Here is a 17,440-nt window from a genome sequence, read left to right as displayed (position 1 = left end):
TCCAAAAATCATACGGCACTCCTTTCCTTCTGCCTCCTCCCGTGTGCCCTTACATCAGTTTATGACCACATATGGGGTGGTTCTGTATATCGCGGAATCAGCGTAATAAATATTGAGTTTTGTTTGGTTGTTAACCCTTGATGTTTTAAAGAAAGAAATTGATTAAAATGTAAAATCTGCCAAAAAAGTGAAATTTTTAATTCTTGTGGAATACCTAAAGGGTTACAGTTTGTAAAATCAGTTTTTAATAACTTGAGGGGTGTAGTTTCTACAATGGGGTCATTTATGGGGGGTTTCTACTATGTAAGCCCACAAAGTAACTTCAGAACTGAACTGGTCCTTAAAAAGTGGGGTTTGGAAATTTTCTTAAAAATGTAAGAATTGCCTCTAAAATTCTAAGCCTTCTAACGTTTAAAAAAAATAAAATGACATTTACAAAATGATGCCAACATAAAGTAGACATATAGGGAATGTTAAGTAATAAATATTTTATGAGGTATCACTTTCTGTTTTAAAAGCAGAGAAATTGACGTGATGACGTAGACACGTACGTCGCGCTCTCCACCGCTCCCCAGGGCTCGGCTACCTCGCTATTCTGATCCTCCTGGCGTCCCTGCAGTCCCTGCAGTCTCGGCGGTGTTTCATGCCCCCATGCTCCTTATGGTCGCGGGGAATGCACTCCTGATCTAGCCGCTGACTAACCGCTGACTAACCGCTGACTAACTGCTGACTCCTAACTGCTGACTCCTAACCTCCCGCTTGCTCCTGCCTTCTCCGGTCTCCTCCTCCCCCCCCCTTGTGTTGCCGGGACGAGTTCTGTGCCGAGGCGACTAACCTTGCTGCAATTGTGAATGCTGCCTGATCCCCTTCCGCATGTGCGGCTCTCTCCTCGTGTCTCCAGCTTTTCCGGACCTTCTCCTCCCCTGTGCCGCGGCGGCCACGGTGCTGTGTCCGCTCTGACTGACAGCTGTTGAACGGACTGTTGGGTTCCATTGGGGGACCCTGCCTCCCTTCTGTTTTGTGGATCGGCGGCTTCGCTGCCATCCTGGTCGGCAACACTGCACTTCAGGCGGACGGACGTACATTCAAGCTGGTGAGATTGTTCCTTTTTTTTTTTTTTTTTTTCTCTGGCTTAGTGTGTATCCATATGCCCTCTGTTTCCAACGCTAACTACTGACTAAAACTGCCTTAGCACCTTGTGATACTTTCAATCCAGATGCTCTGAAGCTTACTGCTAGTACCCTCACTGTCGAGGTGGTCAAAGAGCAAAAGAGGGCGAGGGGGAAAGAGGAAAAAAGGAAGAGAAAAAGAGAAGAAGCGAATTATAGATACAAATATAAAGGGAATGAGCCATAAAAGCTATAAAAGCTATAAAGGCACAAAGTGAATATAAAGTGAGGGGAGAAGAGAAGGAAACAAAAAATAAAAAAAAATAAAAAGAGGATAAATAAAGAAGAAAAAAAAAAAAAAAGAAAAAAAAAGAGAAAAGAAAGGGGGAGAGAGAAGGAAAAAAAAAAAAAAAAGGGGGGAGAGAAGAGAGAAGAAAAAAGAGGAGAGAGAAAGAAAAAAAAAAAAAAAGAAAAAAAAAAAAAAAAAAAAAACAAAGGGGAAGGAAAGAAGAAGGGAAGAAAAGGAGGAAAGAAAAAAAGAGAGAGAAGAGGAAGAGAAAGGGAAAAAAAAACGGGAAAAAAAAAAAAAAAAAAAAAAAAAGGAGGCATGGCTCCAAAAGCCAATAGGCGCTCGGGTGACCTCGCTAGTCAGAAACAGGCCACCAAAACTTTTGAAACAACAAGAATAGATCAGTTCCTGAGGTCTCCAAGGGTTAATACGAGGGGCGGACAAAAGGAGCTCGCCTCCAAAAAAAATGATGACCTGGAGGCGACTGAGATAGAATTACAAAAAGCCTCTAGACAACTTGAAGAACAAGAGGGTATAATGGGAGAAGTTATGCCCAATGACAATTCCTCTCCGCTAGAAGAAATACTCCTAGCAGTCAAACAAAACGGGGACTTAATACAGGCTGTCACAACCCAACTTGGATTCATCCAGGTTGATGTGGGTTTGATAAGAGATGATTTGTCTAAAATCCGAGACAGAGTTGATAATCTTGAGAGTTCTACTGCCTTGATACAGAAAGAATCCCAAAAAACAAACTCTGAAGTCTCGACATTGAAACTAGAGTGTAATCTCCTAAAGAAAAAGGTGGCGGACCTTGAGGACAGGTCGCGAAGATACAACGTGAGAATAATAGGGATCCCAGAGGGCGCTGAAGAGAAGAATTCTACTCAATTTATACAGAAGTTAATTTTCGAGAATTTCGGAAAAGACTCCTTCTCCCCACTGTTTATGATAGAAAGAGCCCATCGGGTCCCAGGGGGTAAATCGATCCCAGGGAGACAACCTCGGACATTTCTTGTTAAGTTATTGGCTACAGGGGATAGGGATATGCTATTGAGAAGGGCGAGGGAATGTTCACCGGTTATATATAATGATAATAGACTGGCTTTTTTTCCGGATTTTTCAAAAGACATACAAGAAAGGAGACGCACATTTACGACGATAAAGGAGAAGTTAAGAGAAAGGGACATTAAATATTCCCTCATGTTCCCAGCAAAATTGCGGATTATTTTTAAAGATAAAACTCTATTTTTTGATACTCCAGAAAAAGCCGCGGACTGGCTCGAACAAAATGATCAGTGACTTAATAGTTACAGAATTTGGTGGGAACAACAACCGCTATGGGGGGTCTATACCCCCAATTGCCCCCTTTTTCTTTTTCTTTATCTTCTGCTTTCTAATGGGGAGGGCCGAGTGTGGGGAGTGCGGGAGGGATGGTCATAGGAGAGAAATCTACTACAACACGTGGTGGATTACCTATATGGGGGGATGGGGTGTGGGGTTCGGGGTGGGAGATGGGCTGTGGTGCGTCAAGTTTATCTACTTTTTTTTTTTTTTTTTTTTTTTTTTTTTTTTTTTTCCTCTAACCACTTTTGATAATGACAACTAGAATCCTTGCCTGGAATATACGTGGATTGGGGGATAGAGGAAAAAGACAAGCGATCTTTGATTTGATACAGGTTCACTTACCAGCAATAGTATGTTTGTTAGAAACCCATCTTACTGAAGAGACCTCTAGGGTGGTCGGCAGGGGATGGGCTGCGCACACGTATCATTCTACCTTTTCCAGCCACTCTAGAGGTGTGACTGTCTTGATACATAGACAGATTGATTTCGTCTGCGAGGCATCCTCTGTCGACCGTCAGGGGAGATTTATCTTTTTGTACTGTAAATTAAGGGGGAAGACATGTATCTTGGCTTTTGTCTATATCCCGCCGCCATTTTCCTTTTTGGTTCTTAATTCTTTGTTATTGTTTATGGATAAATGGCCAGAGTGTCCAACAACGATTATTGGCGATTTCAACTGTGTCATTGATCCTCTGCGTGACAGGGTCTCTACAAGTGTCAGGAGAGATAGCCCGATTCAGGGATCTCCCCTGGCACGGTTTTGCTCTGAGGCGGACTTTGAAGATGTGTGGGGACATCTAGGACAGGGGAAAAGGGCCTTTTCATGCTTCAGTAAAGCAGGTAAATCTATGTCTAGAATAGATCTAGCATTGATAAATAGTAAATATGTGAAATTCGCAAAACGAATGAAATATGAAACAAGGTCAATTTCGGACCATTCACCGCTACTCCTTGAACTCTGTTTAACTCAGGAAAGACACACACAAAAACCCCCTTTTAGATTAAACCCTTACTGGTTAACAGTAATTAAGACACACGAAACAATTCAGAAGGAAATTTGTCGATTTTGGGATAACAACTATGGCTCAGTAAAAATCCAAGTGGTATGGGATACATTTAAGGCATACATGAGGGGAATAATGGTCAGTAATATTGCGAACCTTAGAAAGGAGTATGGGAAAAAACAGAAAAATCTGGAAGAACTCGCATCAATGGCGACACAATCCTTTTATATGAATAAGACGGAGGAGAACAGAGAAAGTATGCAAATGGCCACACAAGCATACTCCAACTTTTTATTGGACAAGGCCCAACAGAGCCTTTTCTTTAAAGGGCAAAAATATTTTGTGGAATCTGGGCGACCTGGTAAACTTTTGGCCAGAGTAATCTCAAGCCAACAATCCAAAAAATATATAGATAATATTAGATTGGTCAATGGTAAGATGGTCAGCGGGCAGGGCCCTGTAGAGAAGGCTTTTGTGGACTATTTTTTGGATTTGTATAAAGCTGATCTAAATATCACAGATGACAAGATGGATGCCTATCTTGATGACATTTCTTTTCCAACTATCTCGGAAGCGCAAAAGAAAGCACTGGAATTGGATGTCTCAATACAGGAACTTGAGGGAGCGATTAAACTATGTTCGGCCAATTCCACCCCTGGCCCAGATGGACTCCCATTTGAATTTTACAATAAATATGGGGACTTTATTTTCCCCAGACTGCTGGAGGTCCTTTCTGATTCAGTGGAGGACGGGAAGCTACCAGATTCAATGTTGGAAGCCGTAATAACACTAATTCCAAAAAAAGGTAAAGACCCCGTAGATCTAGAATCATATAGACCAATCTCACTGCTCAACGCAGATGTAAAGCTCTTTGCGAGGATTTTTGCCACAAGGCTTTCTGGGGTTATCTCCTCCATTGTCCATCCGGATCAGAATGGCTTTATTCCAAATAAGGGCACACACCACAATCTCCATCGGCTCTTTGCTAATATCCAGGCCCCTGGAGGGACCGCTCGCTCCATCCTGTCACTGGATGCCTCTAAGGCCTTTGACCGGGTGGAGTGGCGATTCCTCTGGAAGATTCTGGTAAGGATGGGCTTTGGGGAAAGATTCATAGGCATTCTGAAATTGCTGTACAGATCCCCCAGCGCAAAATTGAGTCTTAATGGAATCCTGACAACTAGCTTTGATTTAAACAGAGGGACGCGTCAGGGCTGCCCACTATCCCCATTACTATTTGATATTTATATTGAACCTCTTGCGCTGGCCATTAGGCAGGATTATCAAGTCAAGGGATTTGGTACGCTAGGAGCGCAGGACCGTATTTCCTTATACGCGGATGATGTTCTTTTTTTTATAGACCATACGGAAACAACTCTCCCAGAATTATTCAAATGGTTAAGTCATTCGGTGAGGTGTCTGGTTTTCTTATAAACTGGTCTAAGACCAGTTTGATGCCAATAGACCCCCTGCCACAGAAAGAGGTTCATGTGACGCAGCTGGATATCGTTGATTCTTTTCAGTATCTGGGTTTGATTATCTCATCCAGGGTTCAAAATTTTCTACAACTTAATCTGATCCCCATGATGACAAAGATTAGAGCTAAAATAGGGATCTGGTTGAGACTTCCCCTGTCTAGAGCTGACCGAGTTTCATTGGTCAAAATGGTGATACTACCACAACTTCTTTATGTGCTTAGGAATACACCCATTTGGATACAGGATAAACATTTTAAACTTATGGAAAGAATAATTAATGATTTAATATGGGGAAGAAAACGAGTGCGAATAAAGTTAGAACATTTGTATAAATCATTGGAGTGCGGGGGTTTAAATCTCCCTTACTTTAAAGGCTATTTCATTGCTACTCAGCTATTGATGTGCTATGAATCAGAAAGTAGTGCATGTCTAGGGAAAATAGTGGGTAGCCACGTTCATGGTAATATATTCACTCTTCTGGAATCTGGGCTATTGAGGAGCCATGAGCAGGGCTATAGCGAGACTATAAAATTACTCCTGAAAGTGTGGGCTACTACTAGGACATGGTTGAAGGTAAAGGGTTCACTTACATTTACGCCTCTTTGGCATAATCTGCACCTCCAAAGGTTAGATGATATTGCAGTTGACACATTTTGGCAAAAAAATAAAATTCTGTATATTTCACAGGTAATTAAGGATAGAGAGATTAAGGGTACTTTCACACTAGCGTTTTTCTTTTCCGGCGCTGAGTTCCGTCCTAGGGGCTCAAATCCGGAAAAGAACTGATCAGTTTTATCCCCATGCATTCTGAATGGAGAGTCAGTCCTTCAGGATGCATCAGGATGTCTTTAGTTCAGTCTTTTTGACTGATCAGGCTTTTCAGAAAAACGTAGCATGCAGTATTTTTACCTCCGGCCAAAAAGCCTGAACACTTTGACTGAACGCCGGATCAGGCCTTTTTCCCATTGACTTGCATTAACGCCGGATCTGGCACTGTGTGTTCAGTCAAAACGGATCCGGCTTTTGCATGTTAAGCCCGAAAAATGTGAAAAAAAAGTTAAAGTCCATAAATGGCGGATCCGTTTTTTCCAATGCATTTTTTCATTGTGATCAAAATCCTGATCAGGATTCAAATGTAATCCGTTTTCACACGTTTTTCCGGATCCGGCGGGCAGTTCCGGTGTCGGAATTGAACGCCGGATTAAAACAACGCTAGTGTGAAAGTAGCCTTAGTCATTTACAGAGATATCACATAATATAGAAAATGTTTCATGGTTTAGATATCTTCAACTGCGTTCAGCATTATCCAGTTTGGATGATAAATCTGTGTTGGATATAGATAGTTCATCTTTTTTGAATGATTGGGTAGGGGGGACACCGCATAGAATGAAGATTTCAAATATATATAAACTATTACTTAAGGCACGATTTAGTGATACACAATCACCAGGACAAAGAGCGTGGGAGATGGACTGTCCGAATATACAAATAGAAGGGTGGGAGAATATTTTTGGGAATCTAGGTTCACTATCCCAGAACTTTAACCATGTGCTAGTACATTTTAATATTTGTCACAGACTATATGTTACCCCTTTATGGATGAATAAATGTGGATTAAGAGACACGTCTAACTGCCCTAAATGTGACACCTTAGGTGCGGATTATTTTCATATGATCTGGACGTGCCCAGAACTTATAAAATACTGGAACAGTATTCACAACTTCATCCGCTACAAATTAAAAATACGAATTCCTCTTGAACCACAAGTGTTTGTGCTTAACGATCTTTCCAAAATAAATAACCATAAGTACCAAAAGATTTTCCTAGGCAGAATACTGATGTTGGCCAGAGTTTTGGTCAGTCGGACCTGGTTTGCTCGATATACTCCAGAGATAAATACATGGATAAACCTAACTAACAAGGTAAAAAACTATGAGAAAATTATGTACAAACAGAGGGAAGCTGAGGAGAAGTGGATCAAGATATGGGGCGGTTGGAGGACTTGATTAGTTTGGATAATCCTTTTTTTTTTTTTTTTTTTTTTTTTTTTGACGCACCACAGGTAGGGGGAGGGGGGGTGGTTACGGGGGCAAGGGGAAAGGAAAAAAGGAAAAAAATACTTTTGTACTGTAATTCTCTGTTCTTTTATATACTTCAAGTAATAAATATTTTATGAGGTATCACTTTCTGTTTTAAAAGCAGAGAAATTGACGTGATGACGTAGACACGTACGTCGCGCTCTCCACCGCTCCCCAGGGCTCGGCTACCTCGCTATTCTGATCCTCCTGGCGTCCCTGCAGTCCCTGCAGTCTCGGCGGTGTTTCATGCCCCCATGCTCCTTATGGTCGCGGGGAATGCACTCCTGATCTAGCCGCTGACTAACCGCTGACTAACCGCTGACTAACTGCTGACTCCTAACTGCTGACTCCTAACCTCCCGCTTGCTCCTGCCTTCTCCGGTCTCCTCCTCCCCCCCCCTTGTGTTGCCGGGACGAGTTCTGTGCCGAGGCGACTAACCTTGCTGCAATTGTGAATGCTGCCTGATCCCCTTCCGCATGTGCGGCTCTCTCCTCGTGTCTCCAGCTTTTCCGGACCTTCTCCTCCCCTGTGCCGCGGCGGCCACGGTGCTGTGTCCGCTCTGACTGACAGCTGTTGAACGGACTGTTGGGTTCCATTGGGGGACCCTGCCTCCCTTCTGTTTTGTGGATCGGCGGCTTCGCTGCCATCCTGGTCGGCAACACTGCACTTCAGGCGGACGGACGTACATTCAAGCTGGTGAGATTGTTCCTTTTTTTTTTTTTTTTTTTCTCTGGCTTAGTGTGTATCCATATGCCCTCTGTTTCCAACGCTAACTACTGACTAAAACTGCCTTAGCACCTTGTGATACTTTCAATCCAGATGCTCTGAAGCTTACTGCTAGTACCCTCACTGTCGAGGTGGTCAAAGAGCAAAAGAGGGCGAGGGGGAAAGAGGAAAAAAGGAAGAGAAAAAGAGAAGAAGCGAATTATAGATACAAATATAAAGGGAATGAGCCATAAAAGCTATAAAAGCTATAAAGGCACAAAGTGAATATAAAGTGAGGGGAGAAGAGAAGGAAACAAAAAATAAAAAAAAATAAAAAGAGGATAAATAAAGAAGAAAAAAAAAAAAAAGAAAAAAAAAGAGAAAAGAAAGGGGGAGAGAGAAGGAAAAAAAAAAAAAAAGGGGGGAGAGAAGAGAGAAGAAAAAAGAGGAGAGAGAAAGAAAAAAAAAAAAAAAGAAAAAAACAAAAAATAAAAAAACCAAGGGGAAGGAAAGAAGAAGGGAAGAAAAGGAGGAAAGAAAAAAAGAGAGAGAAGAGGAAGAGAAAAGGAAAAAAAAAAGGGAAAAAAAAAAAAAAAAAAAAAAACAGGAGGCATGGCTCCAAAAGCCAATAGGCGCTCGGGTGACCTCGCTAGTCAGAAACAGGCCACCAAAACTTTTGAAACAACAAGAATAGATCAGTTCCTGAGGTCTCCAAGGGTTAATACGAGGGGCGGACAAAAGGAGCTCGCCTCCAAAAAAAATGATGACCTGGAGGCGACTGAGATAGAATTACAAAAAGCCTCTAGACAACTTGAAGAACAAGAGGGTATAATGGGAGAAGTTATGCCCAATGACAATTCCTCTCCGCTAGAAGAAATACTCCTAGCAGTCAAACAAAACGGGGACTTAATACAGGCTGTCACAACCCAACTTGGATTCATCCAGGTTGATGTGGGTTTGATAAGAGATGATTTGTCTAAAATCCGAGACAGAGTTGATAATCTTGAGAGTTCTACTGCCTTGATACAGAAAGAATCCCAAAAAACAAACTCTGAAGTCTCGACATTGAAACTAGAGTGTAATCTCCTAAAGAAAAAGGTGGCGGACCTTGAGGACAGGTCGCGAAGATACAACGTGAGAATAATAGGGATCCCAGAGGGCGCTGAAGAGAAGAATTCTACTCAATTTATACAGAAGTTAATTTTCGAGAATTTCGGAAAAGACTCCTTCTCCCCACTGTTTATGATAGAAAGAGCCCATCGGGTCCCAGGGGGTAAATCGATCCCAGGGAGACAACCTCGGACATTTCTTGTTAAGTTATTGGCTACAGGGGATAGGGATATGCTATTGAGAAGGGCGAGGGAATGTTCACCGGTTATATATAATGATAATAGACTGGCTTTTTTTCCGGATTTTTCAAAAGACATACAAGAAAGGAGACGCACATTTACGACGATAAAGGAGAAGTTAAGAGAAAGGGACATTAAATATTCCCTCATGTTCCCAGCAAAATTGCGGATTATTTTTAAAGATAAAACTCTATTTTTTGATACTCCAGAAAAAGCCGCGGACTGGCTCGAACAAAATGATCAGTGACTTAATAGTTACAGAATTTGGTGGGAACAACAACCGCTATGGGGGGTCTATACCCCCAATTGCCCCCTTTTTCTTTTTCTTTATCTTCTGCTTTCTAATGGGGAGGGCCGAGTGTGGGGAGTGCGGGAGGGATGGTCATAGGAGAGAAATCTACTACAACACGTGGTGGATTACCTATATGGGGGGATGGGGTGTGGGGTTCGGGGTGGGAGATGGGCTGTGGTGCGTCAAGTTTATCTACTTTTTTTTTTTTTTTTTTTTTTTTTTTTTTTTTTTTTCCTCTAACCACTTTTGATAATGACAACTAGAATCCTTGCCTGGAATATACGTGGATTGGGGGATAGAGGAAAAAGACAAGCGATCTTTGATTTGATACAGGTTCACTTACCAGCAATAGTATGTTTGTTAGAAACCCATCTTACTGAAGAGACCTCTAGGGTGGTCGGCAGGGGATGGGCTGCGCACACGTATCATTCTACCTTTTCCAGCCACTCTAGAGGTGTGACTGTCTTGATACATAGACAGATTGATTTCGTCTGCGAGGCATCCTCTGTCGACCGTCAGGGGAGATTTATCTTTTTGTACTGTAAATTAAGGGGGAAGACATGTATCTTGGCTTTTGTCTATATCCCGCCGCCATTTTCCTTTTTGGTTCTTAATTCTTTGTTATTGTTTATGGATAAATGGCCAGAGTGTCCAACAACGATTATTGGCGATTTCAACTGTGTCATTGATCCTCTGCGTGACAGGGTCTCTACAAGTGTCAGGAGAGATAGCCCGATTCAGGGATCTCCCCTGGCACGGTTTTGCTCTGAGGCGGACTTTGAAGATGTGTGGGGACATCTAGGACAGGGGAAAAGGGCCTTTTCATGCTTCAGTAAAGCAGGTAAATCTATGTCTAGAATAGATCTAGCATTGATAAATAGTAAATATGTGAAATTCGCAAAACGAATGAAATATGAAACAAGGTCAATTTCGGACCATTCACCGCTACTCCTTGAACTCTGTTTAACTCAGGAAAGACACACACAAAAACCCCCTTTTAGATTAAACCCTTACTGGTTAACAGTAATTAAGACACACGAAACAATTCAGAAGGAAATTTGTCGATTTTGGGATAACAACTATGGCTCAGTAAAAATCCAAGTGGTATGGGATACATTTAAGGCATACATGAGGGGAATAATGGTCAGTAATATTGCGAACCTTAGAAAGGAGTATGGGAAAAAACAGAAAAATCTGGAAGAACTCGCATCAATGGCGACACAATCCTTTTATATGAATAAGACGGAGGAGAACAGAGAAAGTATGCAAATGGCCACACAAGCATACTCCAACTTTTTATTGGACAAGGCCCAACAGAGCCTTTTCTTTAAAGGGCAAAAATATTTTGTGGAATCTGGGCGACCTGGTAAACTTTTGGCCAGAGTAATCTCAAGCCAACAATCCAAAAAATATATAGATAATATTAGATTGGTCAATGGTAAGATGGTCAGCGGGCAGGGCCCTGTAGAGAAGGCTTTTGTGGACTATTTTTTGGATTTGTATAAAGCTGATCTAAATATCACAGATGACAAGATGGATGCCTATCTTGATGACATTTCTTTTCCAACTATCTCGGAAGCGCAAAAGAAAGCACTGGAATTGGATGTCTCAATACAGGAACTTGAGGGAGCGATTAAACTATGTTCGGCCAATTCCACCCCTGGCCCAGATGGACTCCCATTTGAATTTTACAATAAATATGGGGACTTTATTTTCCCCAGACTGCTGGAGGTCCTTTCTGATTCAGTGGAGGACGGGAAGCTACCAGATTCAATGTTGGAAGCCGTAATAACACTAATTCCAAAAAAAGGTAAAGACCCCGTAGATCTAGAATCATATAGACCAATCTCACTGCTCAACGCAGATGTAAAGCTCTTTGCGAGGATTTTTGCCACAAGGCTTTCTGGGGTTATCTCCTCCATTGTCCATCCGGATCAGAATGGCTTTATTCCAAATAAGGGCACACACCACAATCTCCATCGGCTCTTTGCTAATATCCAGGCCCCTGGAGGGACCGCTCGCTCCATCCTGTCACTGGATGCCTCTAAGGCCTTTGACCGGGTGGAGTGGCGATTCCTCTGGAAGATTCTGGTAAGGATGGGCTTTGGGGAAAGATTCATAGGCATTCTGAAATTGCTGTACAGATCCCCCAGCGCAAAATTGAGTCTTAATGGAATCCTGACAACTAGCTTTGATTTAAACAGAGGGACGCGTCAGGGCTGCCCACTATCCCCATTACTATTTGATATTTATATTGAACCTCTTGCGCTGGCCATTAGGCAGGATTATCAAGTCAAGGGATTTGGTACGCTAGGAGCGCAGGACCGTATTTCCTTATACGCGGATGATGTTCTTTTTTTTATAGACCATACGGAAACAACTCTCCCCAGAATTATTCAAATGGTTAAGTCATTCGGTGAGGTGTCTGGTTTTCTTATAAACTGGTCTAAGACCAGTTTGATGCCAATAGACCCCCTGCCACAGAAAGAGGTTCATGTGACGCAGCTGGATATCGTTGATTCTTTTCAGTATCTGGGTTTGATTATCTCATCCAGGGTTCAAAATTTTCTACAACTTAATCTGATCCCCATGATGACAAAGATTAGAGCTAAAATAGGGATCTGGTTGAGACTTCCCCTGTCTAGAGCTGACCGAGTTTCATTGGTCAAAATGGTGATACTACCACAACTTCTTTATGTGCTTAGGAATACACCCATTTGGATACAGGATAAACATTTTAAACTTATGGAAAGAATAATTAATGATTTAATATGGGGAAGAAAACGAGTGCGAATAAAGTTAGAACATTTGTATAAATCATTGGAGTGCGGGGGTTTAAATCTCCCTTACTTTAAAGGCTATTTCATTGCTACTCAGCTATTGATGTGCTATGAATCAGAAAGTAGTGCATGTCTAGGGAAAATAGTGGGTAGCCACGTTCATGGTAATATATTCACTCTTCTGGAATCTGGGCTATTGAGGAGCCATGAGCAGGGCTATAGCGAGACTATAAAATTACTCCTGAAAGTGTGGGCTACTACTAGGACATGGTTGAAGGTAAAGGGTTCACTTACATTTACGCCTCTTTGGCATAATCTGCACCTCCAAAGGTTAGATGATATTGCAGTTGACACATTTTGGCAAAAAAATAAAATTCTGTATATTTCACAGGTAATTAAGGATAGAGAGATTAAGGGTACTTTCACACTAGCGTTTTTCTTTTCCGGCGCTGAGTTCCGTCCTAGGGGCTCAAATCCGGAAAAGAACTGATCAGTTTTATCCCCATGCATTCTGAATGGAGAGTCAGTCCTTCAGGATGCATCAGGATGTCTTTAGTTCAGTCTTTTTGACTGATCAGGCTTTTCAGAAAAACGTAGCATGCAGTATTTTTACCTCCGGCCAAAAAGCCTGAACACTTTGACTGAACGCCGGATCAGGCCTTTTTCCCATTGACTTGCATTAACGCCGGATCTGGCACTGTGTGTTCAGTCAAAACGGATCCGGCTTTTGCATGTTAAGCCCGAAAAATGTGAAAAAAAAGTTAAAGTCCATAAATGGCGGATCCGTTTTTTCCAATGCATTTTTTCATTGTGATCAAAATCCTGATCAGGATTCAAATGTAATCCGTTTTCACACGTTTTTCCGGATCCGGCGGGCAGTTCCGGTGTCGGAATTGAACGCCGGATTAAAACAACGCTAGTGTGAAAGTAGCCTTAGTCATTTACAGAGATATCACATAATATAGAAAATGTTTCATGGTTTAGATATCTTCAACTGCGTTCAGCATTATCCAGTTTGGATGATAAATCTGTGTTGGATATAGATAGTTCATCTTTTTTGAATGATTGGGTAGGGGGGACACCGCATAGAATGAAGATTTCAAATATATATAAACTATTACTTAAGGCACGATTTAGTGATACACAATCACCAGGACAAAGAGCGTGGGAGATGGACTGTCCGAATATACAAATAGAAGGGTGGGAGAATATTTTTGGGAATCTAGGTTCACTATCCCAGAACTTTAACCATGTGCTAGTACATTTTAATATTTGTCACAGACTATATGTTACCCCTTTATGGATGAATAAATGTGGATTAAGAGACACGTCTAACTGCCCTAAATGTGACACCTTAGGTGCGGATTATTTTCATATGATCTGGACGTGCCCAGAACTTATAAAATACTGGAACAGTATTCACAACTTCATCCGCTACAAATTAAAAATACGAATTCCTCTTGAACCACAAGTGTTTGTGCTTAACGATCTTTCCAAAATAAATAACCATAAGTACCAAAAGATTTTCCTAGGCAGAATACTGATGTTGGCCAGAGTTTTGGTCAGTCGGACCTGGTTTGCTCGATATACTCCAGAGATAAATACATGGATAAACCTAACTAACAAGGTAAAAAACTATGAGAAAATTATGTACAAACAGAGGGAAGCTGAGGAGAAGTGGATCAAGATATGGGGCGGTTGGAGGACTTGATTAGTTTGGATAATCCTTTTTTTTTTTTTTTTTTTTTTTTTTTTTGACGCACCACAGGTATGGGGAGGGGGGTGGTTACGGGGGCAAGGGGAAAGGAAAAAAGGAAAAAAATACTTTTGTACTGTAATTCTCTGTTCTTTTATATACTTCAAGTAATAAAGATATTAAGAAAAAAAAAAAAAAAAAAAGCAGAGAAATTGAAATTTGGAAAATTGTGAATTTTCCACAATTTCTGGCAAATTTGGGATTTTTTCATAAATAAAGGTGAAATATATAGACTCAAATTTATGACTGTCATGAAGTGCAATGAGTCACGAGAAAACAAACTCAGAATGGATAAGTAAAAGTGTTCCAAAGTTATTACCACAAAGTGACAAATGTCAGATTTGCAAAAAATGGCCTGGGCAGGAGGGTGAAAACTGGCCCGGGGTAGAAAGGGTTAAACAATGACTTTATACAATTTTGAGCATCAGCCATTATAACCCCAAGGTAAAGCACAGTAAGGCAAGAACTAAGGGGGAGACTATCAAACTGATGTAAAGTAGAACTGGCTTAGTTCAATCAGATTTCACGCTAGAGAGGCTCGTCCCCTTCGCGGCCTGCTACTGTCTGCTCCCCCCATCGCCGGATGTTTTGATTCGTGCAACGGGGAGATGCAGCGGTCGCCGTGCGGGGATCAGAAGCGACGGGGGTGCCGGGGAGCGGGGTAAGTATAATCTATATGACGGGCCTGGGCATTGGAGGGAATGTGTTCGACTTGGATAACTCCTTTAAAGATGCACCAAATTCATCAAACATTGTGCAATTCTCCTCATAATAAATCTCCCCCAGTTTGTAGCATGTTTACAGCATTAATTATTAGTAAAAGACACATCCATCACCAAAGTCAGTATTGTACCATTCTTTCAAATGGGTCCTGAGTCTCTGCTGCTTTGTCTAGAAGTTCACTGTACTCAAGTTCTTCACATAATCGCTGCAGAGTGTTGAGTGGCTCGTTCAGCTGCACGGGCATGGACACCTTGGATAGATCCTTCCCAATATTGTTCCTCAGAATGTTCCATAAGCTGATATTACTTGTGTTTGGACAAGGAGCTGGAAGACACGTTCTGTGCTTTGGGAAACCATCTACTACACAAGTCCCATCTAAGAAAAAAAAAAGATTAACATATAAAGAATTTATTCACTTTGTAAAACTCTGCCACGCTTTAAAACTTCATGTAAGGGTCCATTCACACGTCCGTAAGTGTTTTGCGGATCCTCAAATTGCGGATCCGCAAAACACGGACCCGCAAAACACAGACACCTGCAATGTGCGATCCGCAATTTGCGGACGGCACATCACAGTGTGCCGTCACATAATAAAAAATGCCTTTTCTGGTCCGCAATTGCGGACAAGAATAGGACATGTTCTATTTTTTTCAGGAACAAAATTACGGCTCCCGAAAAAACGGATGCGGATCCCGGAAATGTGGATTTGCATCCGTTCCAGCCCCATTGAAAGTGAATGGGTCCTCAAATTGCGAATGCGGACCCAAATTACGGACGTGTGAATGGACAATTAGACTTCCAAAAATCATATTTTAACTGTGGCATCCATAGAAGACTATGAAGTTAAAGTTTTATATATTCTTTATTAAAAACAGTTGTAAATACCATGAAATAAATTTAACGTTTTCCCGGTGTAATAGGGACCTGAAGTTCAGGTGCCTATTGTACTTTAGGGTCTATATTCCCATACAGTGCTGTGTTTGGGAGTATGGACTCTCCTGCGGCCCCACAGAACGCTGTACAGGCCGGAGCATCGCTTCTCTGCCTATACAAGTACTGCTTCGCTAAAGCCTGGCATAAATTGGCTATGGCTACTTTCACACTGGCGGTAGCAGGATCCGGCTTGCTTTTCCGGCAGGGAAACAGCCTGCCGGATCCGTACTAACGCTAGCCCACCATGCCGCTGGAAGTCCGGTCGCAGCGTGACAAACAAGCTGAGAGGCGTCCGGACAAAATCCGCACCATTATAGCCTGCCCCCATTATAATGAATGGGGCGGGAGAAGACTTAGCAGAGCGGGCACAGGCAGAGGCTTTAGCAGAGCGGGCCCAGGCAGAGAAGCAATGTCTTATGTGAGCTCCTGCCCTGCACCCACTTATTCTGCTCTGTTAATAGCTGTGGCTTCTGGTGCCTATTGCGCTTGGAAAACAAAACAAAATCAAGCATAGAAAAATGGATTTCATGGCATTTACAACAGTTTTTAATAAAGAATATATAATGGTTTAGGTACACTAAACAAGGTTAGTATATTGTAAAGCTGCCCTGAATCCATAAAAGCTTCAATAAACTCGACTTTAGCAGCATTAATCTACCGGTATATTGTTTTTACCGCAGTATAGGTATTTTGTTATTTTATGAGGGCATTTTTAAACTTTATTGATGTTAATTTGACTTATTTTGTGTCCCGTTTTAGAAGATGCAGTGTGTCAGATACCATACTGTACACAAGTTTTGGGAAAAAGTGGAGAAAATGGTGCCAAATTAAGACCGCTTTCAAAAATAGAAGCATTAATAGTTTAAATTTTAATTTAGTCTGCAGCGAGACAACAACCTCGAGCATACGGCTAATGTCATGATGATACGGCCCCCACAGAGCCCTGAACTCACTATTATCAAGTCTGTCTGGGATTACATAGAGACAGAACGATTTAAGAAAGCCTACATTGACAGAAGATCTGTGGTTGGTTCTCCAATATGTTTAGAAAAACCACCCTGCTGAGTTCCTTCAAAAACAGTGTGCCAGTGTACCTAGAAGAACTGATGCTGTTTTGAAGGCAAAGAGCGGTCACACCAAATATTGATCCGATTTAGATTTCTCTTTTGTTCATTCACTTTGCATTTTGTAAACTGATTTGCTGTCAGTGTAATGTTGACAGTCAATCATTTAGGCCACCCTTCCGACATGGTCTAATAGGCAGATGCCTCTGGCTTTGTGCCAACGGGCTGGCACAGAAAGCTTTAGGAAGCCCCTAAAGTTGGGTACAGACGTTAAGACTGAGCCAGAATGAAGAGGCATATGCATTACCCAATACACCTATAATGTTCGAACAAACATAGTTCTGCACTTTGTTTTAACGGATGATCTATCCTCTGGATAGAACAGCTTCTGATCGGCAGGGGACCGACACCCGGGACTCCTGCTGATCAGCTGTTTGAGAAGGCAGCAGCGCCGCGGCCTTCTCACTGTTTACCGCCGGCCCAGTGACGTCACGACTAGTATCAACTAGCGTGGGCGGGGCTAAGCTCCATT

At 42.0% G+C, this 17,440-nt stretch overlaps 1 protein-coding gene across 4 annotated transcripts in view; it reads right to left on the bottom strand.

The window, feature by feature from the left end:
- OSBPL3 (oxysterol binding protein like 3) overlaps window positions 1-17,440 on the bottom strand; it is a 254,094-nt gene that overhangs the window by 34,281 nt on the left and 202,373 nt on the right. For all 4 annotated transcript variants that reach the window (XM_040433631.1, XM_040433629.1, XM_040433633.1 and 1 more), the window contains one exon: window positions 15,042-15,286. In XM_040433631.1, coding sequence (XP_040289565.1) covers window positions 15,042-15,286 — 245 coding nt within the window. The remainder of the gene's footprint in view (window positions 1-15,041; window positions 15,287-17,440) is intronic.

Source organism: Bufo bufo, chromosome 5, assembly GCF_905171765.1.
Source record: "Bufo bufo chromosome 5, aBufBuf1.1, whole genome shotgun sequence".
NCBI classification, from domain to species: Eukaryota; Metazoa; Chordata; class Amphibia; order Anura; family Bufonidae; genus Bufo; species Bufo bufo.
Note: the sequence above shows the minus strand (reverse complement) of the source record. Positions and strands in the feature narration are given on the sequence as shown.